At 37.5% G+C, this 17,718-nt stretch overlaps 1 protein-coding gene across 1 annotated transcript in view; it reads left to right on the plus strand.

Moving 5' to 3' along the window:
- Positions 1-17,718, plus strand: part of SPTLC3 (serine palmitoyltransferase long chain base subunit 3) — a 79,211-nt gene that overhangs the window by 23,747 nt on the left and 37,746 nt on the right. The window contains exons 2-4 of the mRNA XM_068186303.1: positions 5,439-5,630; positions 7,109-7,263; positions 8,171-8,319. Of these exons, the coding sequence (XP_068042404.1) occupies positions 5,439-5,630; positions 7,109-7,263; positions 8,171-8,319 (496 nt within the window). The remainder of the gene's footprint in view (positions 1-5,438; positions 5,631-7,108; positions 7,264-8,170; positions 8,320-17,718) is intronic.

Here is a 17,718-nt window from a genome sequence, read left to right on the forward strand (position 1 = left end):
ACCAAACTGTCTGTAAGCAATTAGATGTTGCATTAGCAATTATGTCTATTCTCCCATTGTTTTTTTTTTTTGCTGTAGGAGCACACTGTCCTAATTTGCTTAAGATTTCGCTGTCATCTTGTAGGTCTGTCAGATATTGAGCAAACATGACTGTCACTTGGTTCACAGTTTTCAACACCTCTCACTTCATATACATATCTATATGGGAAGCATTATGGAGATCAGTCAGCTTGCATTGTTTTTTAAAAGGTTGTATGCAACAACTTGATAAAGTCTGATCCAGAAGCATACATAAAGCTACATCCACCTCTGGATCAGATTTAATTACTGGCAGAGAACTTATATTTAAAGAAAAAGACTTTATTGTTCTTCCAGTAGCTTTAATTCAAGGATATACCTATCTGCACCTACTATATTGGAAGTGGATGTAATAGCAGGAGAATATTTAATTAGAGCTTGTTGTCTCTATAGAACAGATTTGCATGAAAACATGAGTTTTTTGAGCTCAGTTTTCTTGATACAGCTCCGCTCACCTAGCATACATGGTTATGTTTTTTCTGGGGAGTTACTCCCAGCCAGCACACAGGTTTGGTACTGTGGCACTCTGTGTTGTTCAATTCTTCATTCTCCCCTTGATGGAAATTTGGCTCATGCCAATTAGCACAATTCCAAGGTCTGCAGGACCTAAATACAATGAAAAATTATCTCCTAATTTTAACAGTAATATGAACAAATATTTAAGTATTATTCATGTTATTGCATAGCTATCATTTTTTCTTTGCTAATGAAAATATATTTTGTAAGTATTGCTTGTAAAGGTGTTGCCAGAAGTGTGCTTAATGGACTTCAAGATGAGTTTATGTTATTCTTAGAGCAAGATATTTCAATTAAAATTGTGTGTCCCTTATATTCAGTATTTTATACTTATGTCCTTTCTAATAGCACTCTCAGATTTGTTGTCAGAGCTGATTTCTCCATTTGAAAATATGAAGGCATTTTGGAAGGGGTTCTTCATTAGGGGAAAGTTTTGGAATACTATGGCTAATGGGAAAATGGGAATCCAAGAGGTATTGTACTTAAAGCTGACTTTGCTGCATTGCCATCACTCCTGTGGACTTCCTTGGCATCAAAGTCTTGCTGCAAGGAATTCGCTTGCTGCAGTATCTTACTGGAAACCAACTAAGCAGAGGATCAACACACAAAAGTTGCATATCCTGATTGCACTTTTGGTTTCCAAGAAGTTGATAAAATCCTAGACTTGTAAAACTCCTTGGTAAGACATCCATTCTCTTTGAAATTCACCTATTACCTTTCTGTGTTGAGTGACTTTATGTTGCACCAGTAGATTCCCTGCATTTGTGCCGGGAAGGTAAATGTACTTTGTGACAGGCCACTGAGAAACTATTTTGATTTGAGATGCCAGCAGGATTTTTAAAACAAGCTAGTAAATTGTGGATTAACATATCAGAAGAGGTATTTACTCAAGATTTTTAGAGGAAGCCAAAGATGAAGTTGCTGAGTAACTCTGGGCTGCTGTTTATTTTGCCCTTTTTGCTAGAAAAATTAGGGGTTACAAATAAACAATTTTTGAAAAGCTAATGAGGGAAATGCAGGGAATGGAGTCCCCCAGGGATCACTTTTTGGACATGTGCTCTTATATTTTCATCAGTGATGTAGAAAAAGGGCTGAGGAGAAATAGATGACAATATGTGTTGACAGTACAGAATTCTTCAGGTTGCTGAAAAATTAGGTCTGAACAAGAAACACTGCAGAAGTTTCTTGTTGGTAGTGTGTATACAGTTGACAAAAGATCAGAAAAAATTGCAGGTCTCTAAATAAAAACCAAATAATTAATTGGAAGGGGAAATTGTCCCAAGAATGCACAAACAGCTGTGTTCTATAAATTTGGTCTGTTTGCAACAGAGGAAGGATATATGTAATCATAAGAAGTCAAACTGTAAACTGTGGCAAGAAGGCAAACGGAATGTTAACAGTCTTTAAAAAACAACAGAAAAGAAGAGAAAGCATCATTTGCAGATGTATAAATCCCTACTGTGCCCTCAAGTGGGGTATGCAATTTTAATTCACATCCTCTGCATCTCAAAAAGGTTTTATTGATTTTTGCAGAGTGAAGAGAAAGTTGAGCATGAAAATATAGAATTTTTAAATTTATTTTTTGGAGTTTAAATCCATGTAAGGACATGGAGACTGGACTAGAATTATATAGACTAAAATTCTTCTAGGTCAGGAAGAGGCATATGGAGAGGCAGAATTTATTTAGGTATAGAAAATTATGAGTTGTAACATTGACTGAGTAGGAAAGCACAGCAGTCAAAGTAAACTGTCATGATACTGTCAGATAATTTCATTATAAAAAAGGACACACATTTTTACAGGTGAAATGAATTATCAAAAGTCACAATTTATTTCCCCAACATTTTTAGATTCAAAAATGATGAACACATTCATAGTTATCCCCTGATGACTGTTATAAGGTGATGAGACAGTCTTAGAGTCATAAAATCTCAAAGCCACCAATTGCTAAAGTTGGAAGGATATATATGTTTTTTAGAATCTTTACCCAACCAATTGTTACAGTTTAAGGTATGGAGTAGAAAATGTACTGTCTACTGCAGGTGTTATTACAGGTAATAAGACATAATTCAGCAAAGCATTTGCTGTGTAATGGTGTAACTAAGGATCTCTGAATCCTTTCAGGCATTTGTAGAAAATCTGCTGTATTTGATTTCAGTGCCAGCAACAGTTGAATTTCATCTCCCTTCACTGTGTAGCTGCTGTCCTAAATGCACAGTCTCCAAATCCACCTCCTTATTCTGAGATAAAACTTCATGATAACATAGAAAAAGTCAACAGTAACAGAGCAAAGTGACAGCCATTGCTGCACTGACCAATTCAGCCAATTTAGACTGGCTGAAATTGAACATCCACATGATGTTCAGTCAGTCACTCATACACCCCATGCTTGGATCAGCACAAAAAAATCCCCACTTCCACTCTCCCACTCTCCAGAAGCAGCAAATCCACTTGTTTTGATTATTCTTTCTTGAGACTCTCTCTTTACTTATTTGTGGGATTCTAGGGATGGTTTTGTTTTTCTCACTTTATTTTTAGACAAGGTGTCACTGTGTTTTTTGAATTTGTTCTCCCAGCCTTGTACCAACTGGTCAAAGACTCTTGGGTTTTGTCCTTCATAGCCTGGAGAATGTGGGTCACATCTGGCTCCACATTCTTCATACTTCACTACCATCTATGCTTGTTCCTCCAAGCCATTTGTATTAAAGACAGTGGCAGTGGTTACCTGGTTAAACACACGTGTCATGCTGACTGCATCAAATGGTACCTGCTGAAAGGAGAATTCCACAACAGCAGAGTTTTATTGTGGAAGAAGGATGTTACAGTGCAGAAGTCTGATAGGAGCTCTCCTGTTCCTTCACCAATAAGGTTCACAGCAATAAAGTGTTTCTTCATAAAGTCAATGAACAGAAACATCATAACTCTCTCCTCTGGGCTCAGGTGCATTATCACATCATCATAGCTTGGTGCCAGTTGATTCAAGAGCATCAAACTACAATGCCACTTGAATTTCCACAGATGACCATAAACATGCTCTTAGCCCATGGCAAATGTAAAGTAATAGGACTGGGCTTAATCCTTTCTGAAATATTTGCTTTATCTCATCACTTTGTGCACACAGCTGTTGTGACTCATGTGAAATTTGACTTCACCATGTATTTAACTCACACTCATAAAATGTTTTTCATGGTCAATAGGTTGCCCTAAAAGACCAATTAGCTTGAAGTAGGAGTGCATGTGTATCATTTCTTCAAAGGTGTTCCCTCACATGGTGAGAGCCAGTCCTGCATTCCTTCTCCCTTGCAGGGCAGTAAGTGTTTCCGAAGTCTAAATATGTTTCTGTTCAGCCCAACCAGCATTTTTTTTCTTTTTTTGGGTTTCCTTAACTGCCTTTCTATTTTCTCTTCTGCCCAAAAATGCTTTTTTTTTTTTTTTTTTTAATTTCTTTTTCTCTCCTAAAACCATTGGGGCGACCAGTGATTGGACCAGCAAGTTAGAATGGTAATCTAAATCCTGTGAGGATAAAGACACTTTGATGCAATATAAAGTTCAATAATATTCTGTCCTTATAAATATAGTGAATTGGCAATTGTTCTTAATATGAATATTCTATTTCAGCTTGCTACATTACATTCAGCTTGCAATTGTTCTTAATATGAATATTCTATTTCAGCTTGCTACATTACATTCAGCTTGCAATTGTTCTTAATATGAATATTCTATTTCAGCTTGCTACATTACTAGATAATCTACATTTTTAGTTCATCTTTCCCACAGGCAGAAATGTATTGTTGGTATTTCTTCATATACTGGCAGTTTTGCTTTATAATATGTCAAAATATATGTTTTGGGTATTTGTTTGTTTGGTTTTGGCTTTTTTAGCAGGGCACTATTTTTTTCTGGATTGTGTTTTGTTAATTTTGAGTTAGCAGATTGGCTGTTACTAGACAGTAACTGTAAAGGCCATCATGTTTTGCAGAAATAAGGGAGTTACCAGGCTCCCAAAGAATAGTCTGATGAGCCTATTGAATATAGCAATGGAAAAACTTATCTTCTTTAATTTTAAAATTGAAATATTAATATATTTTAATGACAAAATATTTTGTCCACACACTGTTGTAAATTTCTAGAATTTGCTCACAATGGGATCACTAATTCCAACAAGTAAGGCTGTCTGTGTGTCTTCTTTGGGATTTTTTCCTTTACTTTTCCTCTTCTCTATTTTGTCTTAAATAGCCTTAGTATTAGGGGAGACATTACTGAAAATAGGATTAAAAGCATTTGTGAAATCAGAACAGAAATAGAAGGCAGGGATCATAACTGCTTTGGATACTTCCTCAGGTCTGGAGAACATCGCGGTAAAGCTGCCCTGTTTTAGGCAGGATTTGTTTTATGTAGGTTAGTTGCTGCAATGGGTTGGTTACACAAGACTTCCAGAAGCAGTCAGGGATAGTGTAGGTGAGCTTTTAATGCTGCCCTTCCCTTTTTATAGCTCTGTCTTGCAAGACAGAGTATTGTGGTTTCCATTTAATCACCTTTGAAATGATTGTCCAATTGCACAATAATACATAGCCAATCTTTCATAAGTTTCATATGTTTCAAAATAGACAAGGGAGTGGTGTTGAAGACATCTGCAGCTGAGGACATGAGAGGAGGGAAAATGGAAGATACTTGTAGTGGTCAGTAACAACTGCAGTGTTAAAGGTCCTCTTCTTCAGCTGATATATAGTGTGAGGTCTAAATGTCTCTCCTAATTAGAGAAAAAGATTTGCCCCGGGGTCAAAGGGTCTAAGCTTTGATGAGATGAAACGTGTTAATCGAAAGTTTCTGTTCTGTTTTTTCAGAAGAATCGAGTATCAAATGGAACCCTCTACAAAAAAACATTTATTGAGCACTTTGAACAGGCACCAATGTATGTTGCAGTTTTTACTTTCGTGGGGTTTGCAGTGGGAACAATATTTGGCTACCTGCGAGATTTTATGAGAGCCTGGGGACTAGAAAAACGTAACATTGCTACGGAGAGAGAACAACAAAAAGTATGTATGAAAAGTCATTATGTATCCACAGCTGAGTTTTCCTCTGATTACAAGTGATTTACAGCAACTTGTGGAAGTAACAAGGCAGACAACTTTCATTTTTCGGAACGTTGCACAGGGGTGAGAGGAGTGACACACCATGTCAGTGGAGTTGTATGCATGTGTATGATTATGTACCTACATTTATGTAAAATCATCATTTTCACCCAGGGACATATTCACCTCATTCTAAGAGTGCTGTAATACTCTCAGCGAAACAGAATCTCAGTATATTAGGTCAATCCACAGAAAAATAAAATTCATAAATACCTTATTGTTAAATATGTCATCTTTCCAAATCTCTTCAACCCAGATTTTCCTTTGTCCCATCTGGCTATCTTACGCTGTCTTTTACAGTGAGGAAGTTCTAATTTTGTTCTAATTGAATTCTTGTAGCTCCCAAAATTTTTTCATCCCATATAGTTCCAAGTGAAACTTGCACCTTAGCAAGATCAACTGCCTTCCAACTTTGTTTAAAATTGTTGGTTCCTCCTCCTTCTCTGTGCTGTTTGAGTCATCATTTATAGTAACACCTGGCATAATGAAGGAAAAACATGAAGAGTTTTACTGTTTCTCTTGCAAATAAAACTCCTGAAATTGTTTCCTGTTTTAGATTTTCAAAGATGCATGCATAACTTAATGAATATAACTTTCAATTCACTTCATGATCTGGCAATTTGTTAATTCCAGTTGTGTCAGTTACATTTTTTTTGTCCTTCACTATGGATTACATGTTTATTTAATTTTCCCACATATGTTAACTGCACGCCATGTTATTTTATCAGTTTATTGTATGCAATGCCCAACATGGATATATTGCTGTTTCATATAAAGCTTTCTTTAAATTTAATTTCCAGGTAAAATCCATGGATATTCATTAATTCTCAACCAAAAAAATTGTCTTAACTGGGTGTTTGCATCTCCACCCTGGGCCAGTAATGCCAAAATCACATACATTAGACAAAAGCTAGTGCAATATATCCATCATTTCATTAAATGTAGTGAGTTGTTTATCCTACTTTTCTGCAATCTGCTCCACACATAGAAAAATGCTCAATTTGAAGCAATTGGTTTCTTCAAGTGAAAAATCTTGATTTTTTTTTTTCCATTTCCAACTTTCAGGATATATAAGGAGAGTTATACCAACTTGTTTACCATTTAAAAAAAAAACCAACCTGACCAATCAAAAAAGAAACCAAAAATCCCCCAATCTTTAAACAGAAACAAAATACTCTACCCTCTAAGAAATACAACATTGTGTTTTAAAAGAATTATAGTAAGTATACATTATTGCTGTTTGGAGTTGTGGCATAGAACCATGTGGCTGCTGTGACTCTCTGTTTATTGATGAATCAGTTTTTCCTTGTTAATAGGAATGACTTGGGTACAGAAGGAGATATTTTCACCGCAACATAACCCTGTGCATGTTTTCAAACCAGGATTTTGTGCCACTTTATCAAGACTTTGAGAACTTTTACACCAGAAACCTCTATTTGAGAATACGGGATAACTGGAATCGTCCAATTTGCAGTGTCCCTGGGCCACAGTTTGACCTCATGGAGCGCGTTACAGATGATTACAACTGGACATTTAGGTGAGTCATCTTACCCTCTGCCGCTCTCAGCCTCATGAGCACACTACTGACACCTCTGCAAAGCACAGAAAGTTGTGTCCAGATCCTTGTCTAATATCCACCAGCATGTTTCTTTCTGCAGTCAATACCATGCTGACAATCTGATCCTTTTCTTCTGAGTATTTGTTTGGAAATGCAGTATAGATTTCCAACTCAATTGCAAATGGTTTTGGCTGTGTCAGCACAAGCCTGCTCACACACCATTTGTAACAACAGACCTTGACTCTGAATATTACAACAGAATTTGTTTTATCCCTTGGTTAGATTTTATATCATAATTTCTTGCACTGCATGAATGTGGCTTCTTCTCTTCATAGTGAGTCTTTGGCAGTGGCTTTTAAGCAGATTACAGCTTGAAGGTTTTGGTGTATTGCAGCTGAATTACATAGCTATGGGAATCCACAGCATAGACAATGTGTAGGTTGGCTATATTTGAGCTTATTGAGAAGGTACCATAGTGTTTCCCATATTTTCAAGTTTAAGTTCTGTGTGTGTATGAGAACACTCATGACTTAATGGAAGCAGTTGACAATTTGCTTGAAAAATTAATGTCTGTAAGTTGTTCCTTAAATAAAGTCATAGGTTTGTTTGTTTATTTAAATCCATTAAAGCAGCCATTGATCCCACACCAGTATATTGCCATCTACAGCGTGGCTTCTAGAAAGCACTCTGACCAAGAAGCAGTACTTAGTTAGGAAAAGAGAAAGGCTAGAGTAACTTTTGGACTGTTAGAGTATGAGGATTGTAAATTCACAAGTAGGAATTTGACACTGGAACAAAATTTGGTGGGAAAATTTTGAGATTTTTTCTTTTCATTTGGGATTGGAAAGAAAATTGCACTATTGTTCAAAATTTGCTTTAATTATAGGTTTACAGGAAGGACTATCAAGAATGTAATCAATATGGGTTCTTATAACTACCTCGGCTTTGCAGAAACAGATGTTAATGCTTTGAAAACTGTGACCATAGAGTTAGAAAAATATGGGACAGGAGTCTGCAGTACCAGGCAAGAAATGGGTGAGTAAACAGCGAGATGGCCACCAAACATTCTGTAACTATGCTCTTTTTCTCACAGATGTCTTAAAAGAATTAGATACAGGGAACTTTAATCACATCAACAATAACTTGTTTCACAATTAAAAGGAATGCTGTGTTTTATTTGTTCTCACATGCGGGATTTTTCAAAGAGGAAAACTAATACTGATTTTTGGAAAAGCTAAGCCAAATGTGTCATCTACTGGCCTGGGGTTTTTAATGATAGAAACACACACACATTGAGATTTCAACAATTGTTCTGGGGCAAATTCAACTGCATCAAAGAATTATATCAATTACCACACACAGAGGTTTCAGATTAGTAAAATGATCTTTTACATAATGTTTTTAATCCCAAATCCTAAGAATGTATTGGAATGTTTTATGAGATACTACTGGCACAAAGCAGAAATTTCTAGCTTGTCTTTAGCAAATAAATTCAGGAATGCTCTAGCTGACATTTTTGGTTTTATCTGTTATGATTTTCTGCTTTGTTAGTTTGTAGGCTGCATGCAGTGTTACCTTCAACTTCCTGTTTTTACACAAAGCCTTGCATTCCATGTGGTACAATCATCTTAAATTTCAAAAAAAAAACCCCAAAAAACAGTTTCAAGCCAGATAAATGCAAGGGGAAGTTTCTCTTAAGGCTTTATCTTTCTTGGGAGTATTAAAAAAAAACGAAAAAAAGTGGTTTCCCAGAATGGAGAAGTCTATAAAAGATTTCTTTTTTCTAATCCAGCAACCTAAAAAAATTGCTTTTTTGTCTTCAGTGTAAACTATATTCTTCCATAAATCTTACAGAAAAAATACTGTATTTAATTTAGTTTTCTTATTTAAAGTCTCCATTTCAGAAGAAAAAAGTAATTCAAACTTTGTGATCTGCTTCTTATCTCGTCCTTGTGATTTGATTTGCCAATAATAATTATGTCAGTGACACCACTCAGAGAGGATTTACAGATTGACCCTACTTTCCTTTTGTAAGTGACCCATCTGGTGACTGCACTATATTATTTAACCTGAATTGCATGCTTGAAAGTGGTCACTATTGCTAGTCCTTTAAGGTATTGAAGGAAGCTTTCTCTGTTTTTCTCCCAGATTCCATTTTGTCTAAGAACATTTCAAGTTGTTTTCAAGACATCTGAGATTATGGCTGGTGTTCCTTATTCTGTAGCTTTTGCTGAAGATTTGTTCTTAAAAAAAAAAAAAAAAAAAAAAAAAAAAAAAAAAAAAAAACCAACCCAGCTTATTAAAACATTGATTCTGTGTCCAAATATTAAAAATCTTATTAAATAACTTCATCCTGTCTATTTGAGAGCCGATGTATAGTGATTTCTAGGATTTTCTCTTCTTCTGAGCTCCTGCGCTGTACTTAAAGTTATCTTGACTGACTGAGCAAGGATTTAGATTCATTCTAATTGCCTTCACAACAAACAGTCCCATGAACTGCATCAAGACTATTCACAATGCAAGAATGGGCTACAGATAAAGAGCATCCTAAAAGCCTTGTGAGTCCCAGTCTTTTGGAAGTGGAGATCGGAGAGCAGCTTGGACATCGACCTGCTAAGAAAGGAAAGCAGGGTGTTTAGGCCAGGCTTAGCTGGTGTAAATGAGCAGTCACAGCAGTTTATCCTGGGCAGGTAACAGAGGGTCTGTGTTTGTGTGCTCCATGGAGAGAGGTGGCTCCACAGGGCAGAGCTGAGCAGTGGCTTCTTTGTTGGTGCTGGCTCTTTGGAGCTCATCTGTCACCAAGATTTGTATAAGCAACCTAAGGAAAATAGCCTCTTATTCATAGTGCATACCCTCTTTCCTTGTTCCTTTATGTTCTTTTGCTCCTTTCTCATCACAGTCGAACAGAAAAATTCTGAGTTACACATATCAAAGAGAGACGGGGAAGGGTCTGAATGAAGCATCTTACCTTTTTAAATTATCATTTCTCATCTTCATCTAAGATAAAAGGAACAGGATGAGTTTGTCTCTGGGCAGATCACATTTCAAAACTTCTGTTGTTATTGTGTGTGGAGCTAAAGTGTTTTGAAGAAAAAGTGCAGTGAACTGCAAGAGCCAAGACTGTAAATTGCCTGTAGGGTTCTAGTCCAAGACAGCACTTGAATGTATTTGTATTTTCAAGCTAATTCACTTTGAAAGTACTGTTCTGCTTGTGTGCATTTAAGTATCTGGCATGTCTGAGTTTTACCAAGATCACTCTCTAAGCAGTGGTAGATCTCTTTCTGAGAAGGATCATTCCACTGCTTTCAGAGGATTTCAGATAGAGGGTAAATAAAAGAGGACACAAATAAAAGTAATGTGAGTGATGTTTGAAAGAATACAAGATGGTAAAGCCGTCCTTTATGGTCTTCTGCTTACACTCCTCTCTTAAAACTATGGAGGCTGTGGAGAGAGTATACAATGCTATCATATCTGAATGCTGTTGCAGGTAGTTTCCTCGTAGAACAGGGTTAAAACTGATGAAAACAGTAGCTGACCTTCCTAGACTTATCCCCCATAAAAAGATTTAAGGCTTTTCAATCCATTTTGAATTCTGTGCTCTTCTTAATAAATTACTTTCTTACTATATAGGGGTCATTTCAGACACGATTCTGAGGGTTTTGAGGGACTTTCAATGTGAAATAAAAATACTTTCCTTTTTTTAAGATCGAACTAGCTATTAGCCCTTAGGAGCAAGATTTTGAAGTTTTAAGTGGTACATCCATGGAAGAATTAACTTGCTGTTCCACAATCAGAAAGCAAAACAAACACTAGAAATTACTTGAATGTACACAGAAAGCCAACCATAGAGCCTCAGTATACTACTGGATAAAGCTGCTGTTTGTTGTTGTCTGGAGTACCCTGTGCATGTCTGATCAGAAATATTTAGCAAAACTGGAAAGTGCACGAGAAGAGCCACAAGGATCATCAAAGGCCTCATACCTTCTGGGTGAAGAACTACTGAGCTTGCTGTCTCCAGCTGTCACGAATGCCTGTCATCTGTTTCAAAAAAAGAGCCTAAGGGGAGAAATTACAGACATTTTCAGCATAATGTGTGATGTGGAAGAGTGGTCAGGGTTCACTGTCCTTTCCCACTACCAGATATACAGGGCAGTGTATGAAGTTGGTAGAAGGTTTTCACCTAAATGCTGCCAGACCTGAGGAGATCATTGCTGCTGTGAAAAACACATTCATTCTCCTGTGACAATTTTAAAAGTTTAATAAAGGACAACAGGAGACAAGGACCATAGAGCAAAGGTTATTATGGCTGGGTGTATCTTGGCACTCAGCCAAGAGCACACTGTTACCTTCGGGGAGACCCCTTAAATATTTTTTCCCTTCTATCAGCCTGTTGCATATTCATAGACCCTTATGCATATCCATAAACTAGTTTACATATTCTAGGATCTATTTTACATGGCCCCTCCTTGGGTCTGCCTTTTTAGAGCATGAATGTTTCTTGGCTGTGGTTTGGCTTCTTCTCCTTTTCACTTCCAGTTTGGGCCTTGGTCCACACTGCCTTCAGACGGTGAGGGCTGATAGCAGGTGTCCTCATCCTGTGTTCACTGAATGTTATCCCATCCAAGCTGGCATTTTAACAAAAGCATAGCTAGTTCACTACTATGTCTAAGCTTAATTAACAACAGAAATAAAAAACGATATCTTTATAACAAAGTTACTTTAACATTACACAAATAAAATCCATTTTAATAATTGTGAAAAGCCAATATTATAATATGTATCTGTAACACTGCAGAACTTCACATTCCCTTGTGTTCTAAGGGACACTGGCCACATGTGCAGAGGAGTGCTCACTGATAGTTGATAGAAATACCCAAACTGTACCTGATTCAGGATGTCCTTATTAACTCTGAGAGATGCCAAGGGAGGATACAGAGAGATCTGCACCTATTATATCTGAGAAAATTGACCATGGGTATTATTTAAATTAAAACAGCCTTTTTCAGCAGCAGTCTCTCCTGTAGGTTCAGGAAAAGGTAATTTTTTTTATTTCTTTGCCTTGGTCATTATACATCAAGAAACCAACCTGGGGCATAAAAAGAAGTAGGAAGTTTTGGTTTTTAGGAATAAACATTGGGTCTGAGAAAATTATTCTTGAATGTTGAAGGATTTAAGTAGCCATCCAGTACCTCAAGGTGGCTACAAGAGAGCTTGAGAGGGATTTTTTACAAGGGCGTGGAGTGACAGGATAAGAGGGAATGGCTTCAAACTGACAGAGGGCAGGGTCATATTAGACATCAGGAAGAGATTCTTCCTGTGGGGGTGCTGAGGCTCTGGAACAGGTTGTCCAGTAGATGATCATTACTAGAAGTTTTCAAGGGCAGGCTAGGTGGGGCTTGGAGCAACCTGATCCACTGAAAGGTATCCATGTCTCTGTCCAAGGTGGTGCATTAGAATTAGATGATCTTTAAGGTTCCTACCAGCGCAAACTATTCTGTGATTCATTCTATGATTGTTTAAGTAACTGGACACCAACTGTTCAGCTACCTGGAATGTTGGGAATGTTAGGGCATTCCATATAAACTGCCCCACAGAAATATCTCTACTGTTATATGTATTTTATTTTTTCTCTCAAAAGTGTTATTTTTTAGCTTAATAAAACTGACAGCACATAGGAACCTAAATAAATATGAAATAGCAAGCATTCCCTCCATATAATAAAAAATATGAAAGAATGACAACTTGAACGTAAAGTCCTTTTTCCCGTGCAAATCAATGTATTTTAATGGCTGGAGTGGGAGTTGGCTACTGTTAAAGGCAGATTCAAAAGCCTTTTGTCTGAGCCCATCCTGTTGTTCAGTGTTTATAGTCAGCTTTTTCTAAGCAATGTGACTGAGAATTATTGAGAAACAGGCAAATTAGTTTCCTGCTTGCTGCTTGCAGATGATAACAAAATCAGCAAAGTTACATTTTTTTTTTTAAGATAAGGCAGATTATCATGCTCTGAGCGCTCCTGGGCCAGGCTGGTGACAGGACTGTCACATGGACAGCCAGTACTTCCAATGCTCTGTTTATCTAACTCACCAGTATTCCTCATGGAGATGACATACGTGAGTAACCGGAGCAAACGTGTGATTAGTGCTGGTTAAGCAGCCAGGCAAGATTCCTGCCTTTTGTAATACTTCTCCTGTGATTATACCTTGGACCAAAAAACAAGATGGAGCCTGCACAGAACACTTGCAGGGTGATTCACTCTGGAGGGCATATTAGGAGATTACCCTTTAACACCTCACTTGCACCCAGTTTTAGGGCTTTTTCTTTGTTTGAGGATTTTTTGCACCTGATTGTGATCTTATTTCTAAAAAGCAGGTCTGAAAATCTGTGCCAACATCTAAAATACGAAAGTAGCTCAAACTCATTAACCTCCTTCCACTGGGTTATAAGGCCTAACGTGAATTTCTAGCAGCATTTCAAGAAGATAGAAATAGATATTTGACCATTCTTTCTTTTATACTACTTCAAAGCTTTAATTAGGGCCAAGGCTTATTTTAAACATAATACTGTACAAACATGAATAAATGTTTCATTTTTCAGTTTGGAGAAAGAGATAAAGAACTGAATGTCCCATAATTTACAGTTTCCAAGTGAGATTTTAAGAAGAAATAGAGCCACAAAAATGAGAATTTGTGTGCATGTATGTATATGTGTATATACACACATATTTCATAATCTTAGCTATTTTCTGGTAGGGTATGGTATAAATTAGGAAACAGTTTATGCAAAGAATTCTCTTTTGTCATGCCCATTAACATCCTTTTCCTTTTTGTGCCTACCTTCTCATAAATAACTAATCCAGCTTACAATCAATTTATAATCACTGGGTCAGGTTTGTTCTTTGTATTTCACCATTGCAAAAGTATGCTTTGCAATGCAAGATTAATAATCTGGATAGCCCATCTTCTAGCAGGTGGAATTGAAGGCATCTATAAGAATTAAGGGTTGTGTGACTTGTTTAATACCTAAAGTATCTCTGATATATGATGTTATCTGCATGCAAATATTTAGATACTTAAGATGCTGCCATACAGACTTTGGCATGAAGATGCTGGATTTACACTAGAAATTTTAACTTTGTGTTTTTCTAAAAAAAAAAAAAAAAGAGGAAACAAAGCCAGAAGATCTAAATTCAGCTGGAAGTTCTGTTAAAACTAATCTAAAACTAATCTACTTTTTTTCTGAGAATCACTAAATTACACAGGTACATTATTAGATTTATGACACCCACGGCATCTTTGTGGTATGAAACCCCTGTCAGCTGGTAGCAATGTTAAGAAAATTTGAGTGTCTCCTTTCTATCAAATGATTCATCAAAACCCCCTTATTTGGGGATTCTTTTCTGCACAGACAGTGTTAAATGAGGCAACTGCATAATGTTACTGTATTCTTCTCTCCCTCTCTTTCCAACAAGTCTCATTCTACAAGTTGAGGCTTTCCTCTACTAGTGGGTCTGTAGGACAGTGATGCCATCTGCATCATCTGCTCTGGTAACACAGTGTAAAGAAATAATATCATTTCCACAGCTTCTGTTTCTTCATCTTGCTATTAATAACTCATCCAATCTTGCTTTTTGTAAAAGCGTGTATGTTTTTCAATAATACAGATTTTTTCATCTGTGACAAGCATCTTACCAGAGTGAGTTTGTGACCTTAAGTTTCAAATGTGACAAGGAAGTTCAGATGTTTTGTTCTGCTCCTCACCCTCCCAAGGATGCTGCTGACAAACCCTCATTTTCATAGTATAATGGTTCTCAGTCACCTTGGTGAGTCACGTCAGGGATGCACAGGGTTCCCAGCTGTTCTTTTTTCTTTCAAGGGCTTGTTGCTTGTACCAGTTTACTCTTCCAGCTTTTGTTTAACCTGAGGCGAGCAGGTATTTCCCTCTCTTCTTTGGGTCTTAGAATTCCAAACATAAAATTCTATTACAGGATACTGTTGCCAGTGTTGGCAGTTCAACTAGTCTGTGTCATTAGTGTATAAGAACCTGAAAGACTGTATTGGGCAGACTAACCAGTGGTATAAACCACCTTGTCCAAGCTGAAAGTGTCAAACTAAATAATGACTCTATGGATCATGGGAGGTCCATCTTCCAGATTTATCTCTCTAGTAGTCTGGCAGTGACTTTCAGCTCAACAGCATGGGTAAGTGTATGAAAAAGCCTGTCAAAACACAGTGTACTTCATGTCACCTGTCACCAGAGTGCAGTGGCAAGTTAATGGAGGGAACTGGGTCATCAGATTTTGAAAAGGAGGGGATTTGCTGTGAGAGGTGTGGGAATCTGTGGAGGTGGTTCCCATTGTGAAAGTCCACTTTCACTTTTCCTGTTGTGAAAGTCCACTTTTGATATGATCTGCAATCTTAATACCTATATAGTCTTGGATCACAGTAACTCCTGCTGTATTGTATTACATACAGCTGTTCAGCAGGGAAGAATAACTTTCAAAAGAATTTCGTCTCTTAAAGATGCAGGTACCTTTCTCTTTTTTTGTCTTAAATCTTTCCTGGTGATTTGGTGTACCTTATTTAGCTGTATCCTCATTTGCTGGGTCAAGTCAAGCTGTAGTCAGTCAGTGGGGAAATTCTAATATCTGTTTATAGGGCAAGCACATAAAGTATCTCTGTATACAGTGTATTAAAAAGATATATCTAATATATCACTTTTCATTCATCAGATCATGATATTGGTCTTGAATCTAGCACAATACAAAACATTTTAAGGGCCAAGCTAACCTTACTTGACATCTCTAAGGTTGTATTTAATGAAGAGCTGTGTAATTACTGCCTTTGTTATGTAGCTTGAGATGCTGAGATGTTTCAGCTTGTGCTAGTTCCTTTGGATCAAATTTGCATATGTCTGGTAGTGCTGTTTATGCTTGTCATGGTGGTAACTGTGACCAGCTGGGAATGCTAGTGGACAAACCTCATCCCAGCAGTGCATGTCTGACCACTTGTTTCTTCCAGTGGAGAGAGGTGATAGAATTGATGCCATTTGTACAGTGTCCAAGGTCATTCTGTTTAGAGATATCTCCTGATATGATTAAATAATTGCATAATTATATGCTTTTTCAACTCTGTTCAATGTATACAGCTGTCATGAACCTCCCACTGACAGTACTGGCGTGTGTTGTGTTGCTTCTGCAACACCTTACCACCAACAATATTGCCACGATAATTAACATGATTCAAAACCAGGGCTCATTTTGCAAATCTTTGTCATTCAGAATTTTGTTTTGCTATCCAATTTCAATTTGTATTCCAGGATTTGTAGGCAATAGTGATGTACAGTATCATCTGCATTTGCACTTAGGATTAGTAAATAATAAGTAGGAATCAGTCACTATCAAAATGAGTCATTCTTCACCATGACAAAATCAATAAAAATAGATGCAAAATGTGCTGTTCTTTTGTTGGTCATGTAATGGGAGCTTTAACAGAACAGTCTGTCTTGAGTCAGGCCTTTCCTGTTTATAAAAACAGAAAACATGTGATGCAACCCCAAAAAGCAATTTAACTCCACCCTAGTGTCAGACTTATCCCTAGAAAAGTCAGGGACAATTGTGTCATGCCTTAAAATGCCTGCCTTGCAAAGCACACATTGCTTGTTTCTCATGCTTTCACAAACCTAATTCAAGCTGTGACCATAGTGTGCTTGGCTTCGAGCTTCCATTTCAGACTTCATCTTCTTTTGGTGTGCTGTTAGCCCTTGAGTGACAAAATAACATCTGCAGGGAACAGTAAGGCAGCTGGTCCTGCTGGAACTCTTAGTCGTTCCTGAGTGCTGTAGGTTGAAGACTAGCTGGGCCCAATTCACAAAAATACGGAACCACAGAAATACATGCTGAGTCCTGCTGCTTACACCTTAAGACAGATTCTTACCCACATTTCCAGCGAGCAGCTCAGCTCTGAAACACTGGCTTATATTTCACGGAACCTGGGTCCTAAACAGCGGCTGTGTGCAGAGCCAGCTGATATCCTCATGTGTCTTGGGATATACAAATTCAAAAAATAGCCATCCTCAAAGAGCTTCACACAGACTCAGCTCCCACGTAGTGGAGTTTCTGCAGAGCCACATTTTCTGTGTCACATTACCTAATTCTCAGAGCACAGAGATAACCCAGCTCCAGGTACATGCATTGTGATACAAGGAGTGCAGAGACACTCTTGAAGCTCTGCTGGAGTAGGCTCAGGTCTACATGCATTGTGATACAAGGAGTGCAGAGACACTCTTGAAGCTCTGCTGGAGTAGGCTCAGGTCTAGAACAACCCAGGAAGGCTCTGGCAAAATCTCAGTAGTACTGCTGTTCTTTACTGTCCATGTAATCCAGGTTTTTCAAGAAGCCACATGATCCTTGCTCCTTATCTCCCTGATAGTTGGGAG

The sequence above is a fragment of the Anomalospiza imberbis genome, chromosome 3 (genome assembly GCF_031753505.1).
Source record: "Anomalospiza imberbis isolate Cuckoo-Finch-1a 21T00152 chromosome 3, ASM3175350v1, whole genome shotgun sequence".
NCBI lineage: Eukaryota > Metazoa > Chordata > Aves > Passeriformes > Viduidae > Anomalospiza > Anomalospiza imberbis.